The sequence below is a fragment of the Morus notabilis genome, unplaced genomic scaffold (genome assembly GCF_000414095.1).
Source record: "Morus notabilis unplaced genomic scaffold, ASM41409v2 Scaffold1268, whole genome shotgun sequence".
In the NCBI taxonomy this organism is placed as follows: Eukaryota; Viridiplantae; Streptophyta; class Magnoliopsida; order Rosales; family Moraceae; genus Morus; species Morus notabilis.
Genome location: NW_010361629.1, coordinates 68,196 through 80,093, shown reverse-complemented (window position 1 = coordinate 80,093; position 11,898 = coordinate 68,196). Strand labels below are relative to the sequence as shown.

At 35.4% G+C, this 11,898-nt stretch overlaps 1 protein-coding gene across 1 annotated transcript; it reads right to left on the bottom strand.

The window, feature by feature from the left end:
* Positions 1-10,267: 10,267 nt before the first annotated feature.
* Positions 10,268-11,197, bottom strand: LOC112092016 (uncharacterized PPE family protein PPE12-like). Its single transcript, XM_024167085.1, has 3 exons — positions 10,924-11,197; positions 10,657-10,825; positions 10,268-10,601 (listed from the first exon to the last, which is right to left on the bottom strand). Exons 1-3 carry the CDS (start codon positions 11,195-11,197, stop codon positions 10,268-10,270), a joined length of 777 nt encoding a protein of 258 aa, XP_024022853.1.
* Between the last annotated feature and the right edge of the window lie 701 nt (positions 11,198-11,898).

Here is an 11,898-nt window from a genome sequence, read left to right as displayed (position 1 = left end):
AAAATTTGATGAGTGATGGTAGAAATTTGATAAATGACTTTTGATGTAGTAGGCACGATAATTGACAATGGGGGAGGTTCATATGAGACTTCAATAATAGCCTGCTCCCTGAAACTTTCAAAATCTTTGGGCTCCTCGTCGTCTAGAGTCCTAATTGCATCATTTACGTGGTTATCAGGAGATTATGGGGTCTCGATGACTTCTGGAAGATCTTCAAATCTTGCTGGATTATCAGTGTCAACTTGCATATGATCAGAACTAAAAACACCAGTTTCAGTATTTTGGAATGAATATGAAGTAGTTCCTATATTCATATGTCCAGGTTCTAGAGACTTTGCTGGGAAAGAGACAGTTTCAGCAATTGCATAATCAGGCTCAGTAATCTCTGCACATCTCATTCTTTTCGGATTCGTATCTCGCTCATCACCATCACTCGATCAAGAAGCTTCATGAGTATTAACAACATCCGCCAGAGAATGGGATCGAATGAAAATGTCTTCTACACTGGCATGAAGACGTTGGATGTCAGTAATCACATATACATCTTCTTCTTTGTATGGTTTTTTCTCAAATAATGAATGGAGATTTTTCACTGAGCGCCCCGAGTAAGGAGTAGTGCTACGCATCCACCAACGACAATACCACCATGTGCACTACCCTATGCGGGTGGCTCTCGGTATATGAAAATAAGTCCCAGTACGTCTTTCTAAAAATAAATACCAAGCGTCGGCAAACCCCTCTATCCCACAAGTCCTTTTCACATCAACCGTAAAATGAAACTTATCTGAAGGAACGCCTTGGTCAAAACCAAACTGGCAAGCAAATCTATTTGGATAGTATGGTTCTACAAATATAGCACTACCTGCCCTCACAGGGAGTAAAGCTGCACGCATGGACAATAAAAGTTCAAATTTCTCGTCGGTTAAGTCTTCATCATCTAAGTAATCTGTATCTCTCTCTTCATGGTATGAATATGGGCGGTAACGGACATACTATTCGTCGTGTATTATATGCCTCCTTCCAGTCATAGTTCTTTTCTCAGGCACGATTCTAGCATATTTACGCAACAAAGGCAAGTTATTGTTGTCTTCCTAACCAAAATATAAATAAGGAAAGTGTTCGGCTAAGCATCCGATGACATAGTGCATTGGAAGAAAAACACGGCTAACACTGAATCCATTTGTACCTGCGGCATACTCATTAAATGCGTAATAAATGTATCCCAAAACTGTGGGGGCAAGTGATACTCTCGTGCCTTTAGCCATCAAAGAGGCCTTATTAAATTTTTCAAGCCTTATGTTGCCACCTTTAGTAGGAAGGACGAAACAACTTAACCACAGTGATAGGAATACAGAGAGTATACCAACTTCTGAAACTTGCAAAGGAAGTTGTCTTAATTGGCTTTTTCGAGGCTTCTTATGGAAATCTTTAGAATGGGAATCTTGAGCCTGCTCAGCTTTTAAACCGACAAACATCTGTTCTCCTCTATAAAAATATTTAGCCCATTGATCCCAAGATACAAATTGAGTTTTCAAAACATTGCATATACGAGAATGGATCCTTAAAAGTTCTACAATGCAAGGATGATATAAAGAAGTATTCAACAACTTCTTATTTGTCAGGATAAAGTCTTCATACGAGATTCCCAAAATAGGCAAACCCCCGATGGTTTTCAGATCATATAATGAGATTCCCATTTCACAACCAATATGATGGAGAGTATTGCTTGTTGGTCCCCACAATTCAGCGAATGCTCGCCAAACATTACAATTATAAGAAAAAGGATATTGCGCAACAGCTACTGCATCATAAATCCCTACTTTCTTCAAAATGTTGCGGTTACGACTTATAATCTTTGCAGTCCACTCCATTAAACAAGGTTGGAAGTGTGCCCGACCACAAAAATTGAATTGTAAAGGAGGTTTCTTTTTTTTCTTGTAGCATTCGGTGCAAACCAGGATAAAAATCGGGAGTAACCATGGTCCTGAGATCCCCTTCATGACCATTGTCAACTTCCTCAAGGGTTTCAGCTTTGAAAACGGCACCTTTTTGTTGACTCAATTGGATTGTGTTTTCTTCACCATCGAAGAGATATCTTAAATAACTAGAATGAACTTCTTGAGAATTAAGCAAATAAAGGGGACTGCTAAATCTTGTTGAAGCTCAAACTTCGTCTAAACCAACCGAACATTGGTAACTTGGCCCTGAAGTAAGTTCTTTGCCAGATTCCTTAGGGGCTCGTTCTGAACGAAGTTTGCCAAAAGCATCCATAAATAAGCCTGTTAAAAAAAAAAAGAGAAGAGATGAATATAAAATTATTATTATTATTATTACTATTATTTTCTTCTTCTTTTCTCGAGTATGACACGCGAGCATAAATGTCACGTACATACTCTATGGGGCATTTGTTAAAGAAAAAAAATACAATAAAAAAATTGTCACGTGGGAGGTTGGATAACTCCCTGGAAGAAGTGGGTGTGTGGACAAAGAGTAAAATGTGTTTGTGGGGAGTTTGGTAAAAAATAACGTCAGGAAGTCTACAAAACTGTTATACATGAGTGGGGGTAATCCTTGAGAGATAAAAGTAGCTAATCATATTTAAATATTGTGAAAAATAGCCAATCAAAATAAAAGTGGAGGATTCAAAAAATGATTGACTAATTAAAAAAATAAATAAAGGAAAAAAGTTGTGGGTTTGCTTCAGACGTCTATATATAGGCATGTTAGGGCAGACCATTATTTCTTACGTAGCAAACTTTGTGTAGAGAAAGTGAGTGTATTGCAAGTAGTGAGAGAAGGTGTGAGATAGTGTGTGAAGAGAGAATTGTCAAAAAAAAAGAGGTAAAAAAATTTGTCCTTTACTCATCTACTTTCATCTCATTATGATGTTTTGTACACTAAATTGTGTACACGTTTTTTCTCAAGCCTTCTTCTGTACCGAAATACCATCTCAAGACTAGAAGTTCATTTGCCATTACTGGTCATATTCATGTTTTAAGACATACGGGCTACAAACTTTTGAACTCAGTCAAGAAAAATTATGGGGTTGTAAAATTTAGAACCTAAAAAAAAAATCAAAACAGAGTTGCAAATTTTAGAACTCTACAAAATCATAAGGTTGCAAGATTTAGAACTTCTAAAAAAAATCAAAACAGAGTTGCAAATTTTAGAACTCTACAAAATCATAAGGTTGCAAGATTTAGAACTTCTAAAAAAAATCAAAACAGAGTTGCAAATTTTAGAACTCTACAAAATCATAAGGTTGCAAGATTTATAACTTCTAAAAAAAATCAAAACAGAGTTGAAAGTTTTAGAACTCTATAAAATCATGAGGTTACAAAAATTAGAACCTCTAAAAAAAGGTCTGACCATTATGACGCAGCCTAAAAAAAAGATATACATGTGTGTAAATATGTATATATGTGATGAATCTGACAATAACAGCGCAGTTCAAAATATTATTATAATTTTGAGTCTGGCTTACAAAGTGCAGCCCAAAACAAAAAATTAGTGATCACTTATAGAAAGGTGTCTCTGTTTCCTGCAAACAAAAAAAAGTAAAAAAATTAGTCAGAAGACTAAAAAAGAACAAAAAAAAAACTGATGATAAAAGGCTGAAACGCAATTACCTTTTTTTTTCTTGGAATTGGAAAATGGCTCTGTATGTAAATCAAGGACAAAATGGAATTAAAACTTTATGAGAAGAAATTGATGATTTGATGCATAAAAAAATCATATATGAATATATATATATATGTGTGTGTGTGTGTGTAAATATATAAAAGAAGAGACTGAGATGATGTTGACTCACGTTTTCGACAATCCCGCTAACGTCTGCAAAGAAAAGAATATACATCTATATATATATATATATATATATCATTTATATATGTAACTAATGTTGCCGTGAAAAGTTGTTGTTGAAAGATGAAAAGAAAGGAAAAATACTCACCACAAATAACACGTCTTCCTTTTAGGACGTGTAAAAGAGTCTGAAACCTCTCTTATATAGGCAGAGCCAAATCTAATTTCTTGTTACGAAATCAAAGGAACAGATTTCCTTTATTTATCATGGATCAACAAGTTTCAAATTTTAACCTTGAAACAAACTCAAATACAGTTTTGAGTAGATTCTCATAATTCAAATCAAATTAAAATTTGCCCCAAAAATTTAAAGAGGGCATTCACTTCACAGATTAAAAAGTTTACAAAATTTCACTTTAAATTTTAAAATTCAAGAACTACGAAGACTTCATTCTATTTTAGATACGTATGCAACTTAGACATAAAATCTAGGTGCAGTCACAATTTTTAAATTCAAATTAAATTTCATGTTGGAATTACCTCAACTTAAATCTCCAGTCAAAATTCTAAAATCCTTTCAATTCCTCATACGGTCATATACCAAGGAATTAGTCAAATCCAAATTTGAAATAGGAATTATCCAAATTCAAATCTTAAATCAAGTTTTAAAAAGGCCTTTTAATTCTAACACGGTCATACACCGAGGAATTTTCTAAATTTCAAATCTTAAGTCAAATTTTTAAAGTTATTTTAATTCCTAACACGGTCATACACCAGGAATTATCCAAATTTCAAATCTCAATTCAAATTCTCAAAGTTCTTTTATTTCCTCAAACGGTTATACACCATGAATTATCCAAATACAAATTCCAAATTATCCAGACACAAATCTTAATTCCAAATTCGAACTACAAGTGGCTTGATCCCTTAACGGGGTGTGTAGGCAACTCGACAAAATTCATTGAGTTCATCCACAATTTTAAATCAACCCAAATTTCCCAAATTCACAAAAAAATAAATAGAACTTACTGTTTTAATTGGAATCAAAAGATTTTCCCTTGTACCAAGGGATTGCAATTAAAAGGTTATTCTTATAATCTTGAATGGGTCAAACTAAAAATAATAAACTCCTATACTAATTAAATGCTAGTATAGGTGAAATTATGTTGTGTGTGAAATATTATTTTAATATTAATAAATATTTTGCTCAACATCTATCCTAAGAAATTGTCGTATTCGCCTCTTTTCTACCATGTGAATGGCATTCTTGCTTTTGACTCATATTCTAAGTTGTGTTTTAAATGGGAGAACTTCTTTAGTAGTTGAGGTTGGGTCCCCTCGGGCTTGAGGTGTTGGGTTTAATTACCCTAGATAGATGCCTTAACAATAGATCTCTTGATAATTTCATGTGAACCATTAACCTATAAGCCTTTAAGTGCTAAAGGATTGAAGGAATTAGAACGAGTAGTTATAGTGATGAGTATTCACATCATTTTGGACGTTTTTCAAAACTGATGTCAAACCATAGATGTTGCATTAGAAACTAACTTTGAAGTCAGTTACTACACGTGGTAAACTTCATGTAACCATAAGTATTTTCCCAGACGGACGTCGTAGCCTGAGTAATACAACTTAGAATATTATAAATAATACAAGAAATACATGTCGTTTTGATTTTGTGTTACATGTTTTTGAGGGCTTTGTCAGTTTCCAAACCTTACATGTAACATACTGAATTGAAGGCCTATATGTCTAATTTCTAAAGGAGCTAGAGACATCAATTTAGGAGCCCCGTGGAATTAGTTGTGTGTTTTACTAAGATGTGTTAAATCTACATCTTGAAGCGAAACTAGAAACTCATGAACTAGAGACCCAAATTTGAAACTGTAGTTGTCGCACTTACATTGAGTTTAGAATCATTTAGTATGTGCTATAAGCTTCGTGTGGCCATAAAAATCATCCAAAACGGATAAATGTAGCTCAAGTTATGCATTTTTGAAGTTGAGCATAGTTTGTAAAGTTCTGCAGAAAAACAGCCACATTTTATCTGGTATAATGTGCTTTTGGAGATGTTAACAGACACGAAAATAAATTTATGCTAGTTCTTTACAAAGCCTTAGATGTGTACTTCGATTAGGCACTGATTTTGTAATTTTTGGGGCTATGTAGAATATTTTATGAATATTCTCGTAACAGTTGCAAAAGGTGTCTTTTCTAGGGATTGATAAAATAAAGAACTGAGACCCCTACTTTTTGAAATAGGATTGTTGTACCTAAACCACTATTACTACCATTTGGAACATATTATTAGTGATATATGGGAGTTGGAATCACATCATTTGGAGTTTTGTAACCCGAGTTGTGCGCATCGAAAGTTTCATATAGAAACTTCTTAAAAGCTGTTAAAATCAGGAAAGACTAGAATTTTGATTTCTTCAAAACTATTTTTGAGGTACTTAGAGAGCTCGTATTTAGGCATATGATAGTTCATTTTGAAGCTCTAGGTGTCTACTTTATTTAAAAACTAGAATTACACCTTTTTGATCTATGTGGAATATTTTGTGATCATTTCTGTCAGAAAGGTCAAAACTGCATTTTTGACATAACGCAAAAAGTGTGAATTTGAACCCCCAACTTCTAGAACCGAGATTGCTGCTACCATTTAGTGTGCGTAGTTAAAGTTTCACATAGAAACTTTTTAAAAAGCCTTGAAAAGTTAAAATTTTAGAATTTTAATCTCTTGTTATATGTGTTTGAAAGCTCGTTGGAAAGATCTAGATGCCTATTTTCATTAGGAGCCAGTTTTCTACCCTTAGAGAGGTGTAATACACTTTGCACGTGTCTTTATGACGGGCGTCAGATCAGCCCAGATGTGAGATTAAATAACTGAGTAAATGGAATGATTGTTTTACATAATCTGAGTTCGATTAAGTGGAGAACTTCACTAAGCCCTTAGCTTATGGTGCTCAGTTAGCTATTGAAAATTTTGAACCCATTGGGCGTTATACAAGAAACATGTCCGTGATGGTTCTTGTTCATTTATTCTACAACTTTGCATAGGATTTGTATCAGAAATCAAGTGTTCGGACATGTGAGTAGAGATGAAAATTTGTCATGTTTACGTATGAAAAGTGTGATTGTGGAATAATCACCAGTCATTAAAAAATGATGAGACCGCTAATGCCATTCGTTTCCTTGCATATCTTTGTTGAATGTTTTCTTAAGTACAAACCGCTGCCCATGCTCAAAGGAATCACTCGTTTTGATGTGGAAGGGAAACTTGCACCAAGATATATAGGACCGTTCCAAATCATACAACGAGCTGGTGTCATTGCTTATTACCTCACGTTACCTCCTGAATTGTCACATGTGCACAATATGTTTCATGTTTCTATGCTTCCGATTCAGTATGACACGACTTACAAAGAACCGTCGGTCCAGATTTTTGACCAAAAGGTGAAGAGTTTACGTCGTCGTGAGATTTCACTAGTAAAAGTGTTGTGGCAACACCATGGCATTGAGGAAGCGACGTGGGAACTAGAAGTGACAATGCAAGAACAATATCCATATATATTTTTATCCTGAGGAAGCTCTAATTTTGAGGACAAAATTTCCTTTATGAGGGTAGAACTGTAACAACCGGAAGAATTAAGCATGTTTTATTATGTTAATTGTGATATATTAGTGTGCCTAATGTTAATTTTCTTAATTAATCATGTCATTAAAAATTTTAATTTCTTTCCGTTTTGAAAATACACTTACTTTTCCTTTTCCTCTAAATACCCTTTAATATATTTTTTCCACATTTTCTTCTTCTTTTTCTTTTTTCTTTTCCTTTCTTTCTTTTTTCTTTTTCTCTTTCCTTTCCCTTTGTTTTTCTCCTTCCTGCAGACCCCCTTGCTCTCTCTCTCTCTCTTTCTTTTTCTTATCTCTCTCCCCTCTGTTTTCCTCACCGGCTACCCCCCTCTCTTTTTCTTCCCACTGGCGCTCTTTTTCTCTCTCTCTCTCTCCCTTCCAGCATTCTCTCTCTTCCTCTCACACCTGCTGTTCTTGGCCGGGGCAGCAGCCAAGAAAAAAAATAAACAAAATAGAAAAGAGAGAGAATAGCTCCTTCAACGAACTAGAGGTAAAATTTCTTGAGAAATCCACTCTTGTATTTGAATTATTGGTTTAAAGAAGTAGATTTTGATTAGGTTTGATGAATTTTGATTTAGGTTTAGATTTCGCCAAATCGTGGTTGAATTTAGGTTGAATTTGGGGGATTTTAGTTCTTGAGCATATTGAAGTGTGTGGAAACTAATTTTAGCAATTTCCTATGAATTTATTTTAGAATTGAACTCAAAATGCAAGTTTTTGATATTTTTCCTATTAATTGTTGAACTGTTAGCGTATTGTAGAAATGCTTTAAAAATGAGTTTTTAAACCAAATTTCAATGGGAAACCAAACTAACGGATTAAGTTCTAATTTTCAAAGCACCACAAGTTGCATTATGAAGTTGTTTGCAAACTTTAGATTTGAGTCAAGGCACACTAATAGGAAGCAATAGTACATAATTGAACTAGAATTATTTTAAAGGTGAGAACTAAATTCTAAAATATCGTTTTGATAACGAAGCTAGCGGCACGATCGAACGTGGAGCTTCAAGAATAGACAGTTGGATAACGTGAAGTTATCCGTAGATTAAATTGCCCAGAGGTAGGATATTCTTGTCCATATCCTTATTAGTCTGTTTTAAGTATTTTGGCTTATGGAAATGTTTTGAAGACAAAACATGATTTATAAAAAATAAAATTTTAAAAAAAGTAGTTTGAGGAAATAGCATGATTTATGCTATTGAATTCCTAATGAACTGAATTAAGACTTAATAGACATTTTTAAGAAACGATAAAATGCATGATGGCCATAGAGATTGGGATATGAGAATCACATCCTTAGGGGCAGGTCCCGAAACCCGTACGGGCCACAACGGTGGTGATAAGGCCTTGCAATGGTCGTAAGTAATTTGTCATTAAATTACTTGTTGATGCCTGAAACCGATAATTTTGGTTCATTTTCCTTTCAGAAAAAGGATGTTCAGTTCCGGATGATTTGTCCAGACTGTGAATACTTTTTATTTATAAAGCTTTCTTTTAATTTTCTAAAGTTTTCTAAAATATATCCTATTGGGCATTCCGCTCATTTTTCTTCTATGTTCAATATTTTAACCCCCTCTAGAGTTAGCGATTTAGATTCATAGCATGGCGCATGGATGCCAATAGATTAGAAGCACAAGATTTGATGTACTTAGTCTGTTTCAAAATTACAGTTTTTAAATTCTGAGATGTACTGTATTCCTGTATATAAATTGTAATAATCGACATTGTCCCAGAGTTGTATAATTTTAAACTTTATGGATTGTTTTAAATATTGTTTATAAAAGAAAGACTCCAGAGTAATATATTTTAATATCTATTTTGGTGTTTATATATTTTTTACATTATTTTTCATGGATTTTCCTTAATTAATCAAGTTTAATTAAGCTAATTTTCTTTAATTCTATCCCAATAATCACGGTCTCATCTTTGGGGTCGTGATAGTTTATGGTATCAGAGCACAGCTTCGAATTCTATGGAAAATCGAGCATGTGTAAGTTTTCTACCGAGTCTTCTTGTTATTTTAACAGTTTTGTGACGGGATGTGTCGTACAATACTAGTTAATATATGATACAGCTACACTTGAGAATTTGACGTTAGAGACCGTTTCATTTTCCTAGAGCACCTTGATGGATGGAATCCATTGTTTCTATTATCAATATTTATCGATATGAAGTTCGAAGTCAAAGTTGACTTTGAAGTTTTTTAGAAGTATTGATTTCGACCTGATTATTGATTTGTTTTCATAAGTGCTCTTAACTCTTGTCACTTTTAAAAATTCAAAGTCAATGTTGACTTTCGAATTCTTATGAGAATTTTAGTTTAGGAAACAATATTCGTTTTAACTTTTGTAAAGTTTGAATATCACTATTGGTCTTTTCCACCTCTCGACTCGCTCAACTTAAAGATTTAAGTCGATGGAGAGCAACGACTTGGGTTCCAGTGGATTTTGATCGATAGAGTTTCCTCGCTCCATTTTTTGCTTTTCTCGATTTGATCGATGCACAAGTTTAGCCTTGCCATTCATATTTGTATTCTAGCTACTCGTTTCAATTCACTAATGCGCTCTTTTATCTCTTGAGGATGTTTTGCCCAAGAGTGATTACTTTTGGGGTTTCATTTGTTGATGAGATATCGTTCTTCCTTTGGATAATGATGATGGTAGCGATGGTCCCGGTCGAGAGATTGACGCTTATCCACATTCGAGCATCCACCACCAGTAGCCAAGTTGTCCACATTATCATTTCCACCACCAGTAGCCAAGTCCACATTAGAGCTTCCACCACCAGTGGCCAAGTTATCCATATTAGAGCTTCCACCGCCAGTCGCCTAGTTATCCACGTTAGAGATTCCACCACCAGTTACGAAGTTGTCCACAATAGAGTCTCCACCTCCAGTAGCCAAGTTGTCCACATTAGACCTTCCACCACTAGTAGCCAAGCTTTCCAAATTAGACCTTCCATCACCTGTAGCCAAGTTGTCCACATTAGAGTTTCCACCACCAGTAGCCAAGTTTTCCATATTCAAGTTTTCACCACCAGTAGCCAAGTTATCCACATTACAGTTTACACCACCTATAGCCAAGTTGTGCAAATTAAAGCATCCACCACCATCACTAGCCAAGTCGTCCACATTAGATCTTCCACCACCCACAGCCAAGTTCCTACAAAAAAGTTTCTACTAGTCCACCACCAGTTACCAAGTTGTCCATATTAGACTTTCCACCTCTAGTAGCCAAGTTGTCCATATTAGAGCGTCCACCACCAATAGCCAAGTTGTCCACATTAGAGCTTTCAACACCTATAACCAAGTTGTCCACATTAGAGTTTCCACCACCTGTAGCAATGTTGTCCATATTAAAGTTTTCACCACCAATAGCCAAGCTGTCTGCATTAAAGCTTCCACCACCAATAGCCAAGTTGTCCACATTAAATCTTCCCCCACCCGCAACCAAGTTGTCCACAATAAAGTTTCCACTAGCCCACCACCAGTTAACAAGTTGTCCACATTAGACTTTCCACCTCCAGTAGCCAAGTTGTCCATCTTAGAGCTTCCACCACCAGTAGCCAAGTTGTCCACATTAGAGCTTCCATCACCTGTAGCCAAGTTGTCCACATTAGAGTTTCCACCACCAGTAGGAATGTGTTCCATATTAAAGTTTTCACAACCAATAGCCAAGTTGTCTACATTAAAGCTTCCACCACCAGTAGCTAAGTTGTCCAAATTAGAGTTTCCACTACCAATAATCAAGTTGTCCATATTAGAGCTTCCACCACCAGTAGCCAAGTTGGCCACGTTAAAGTTTCCACCACCACATTAAAGGTTCCACTATCAGTGGCCAAGTTATCCACAATAAAGTATCCACCAGTCCACCACCAGTTCCCAAGTTGTCCGCGTTAGAGTTTCCACCTCCAGTAGCAAAGTTGTCCACATTAGAGCTTCCACCACCAATAGTCAAGTTGTCCACATTAGAGTTTCCTCCACTAGTAGTCAAGTTGTCCACATTAAAGCATCCACCACCAGTAGCCAAGTTGTTCACATTAGAATTTCCACCACCAGTAGCCAAGTCCACAATATAGCTTTCACAACCAGTAGCCACATTATCCACATTAGAGCTTCCACCACCAGTTGTCAAGTTATTCATATTAGAGCTTTCACCACGAGTAGCTAAGTTGGCCGCATTAGAGTTTCCACCACCACATTAGAGCTTCCACCACCACATTAAGGCTTCCACCACCAGTAGCCAAGTTGTCCACAATAAAGTTTCCACTGGTCCACCATTGGTTCCCAAATTGTCCACATTACAGTTTCCACCTCTAGTAGCCAAGTTCCTTTTTACACATTTATAACTATATTTTCACTCTCATAAAAAGAAATATTTTTCTTTTCTAAAAAATCCTTTGTTTTAGTAATGTTTTCCATCCACTAAAGTAGCATATTAAACAAAAAAACCATTTAAT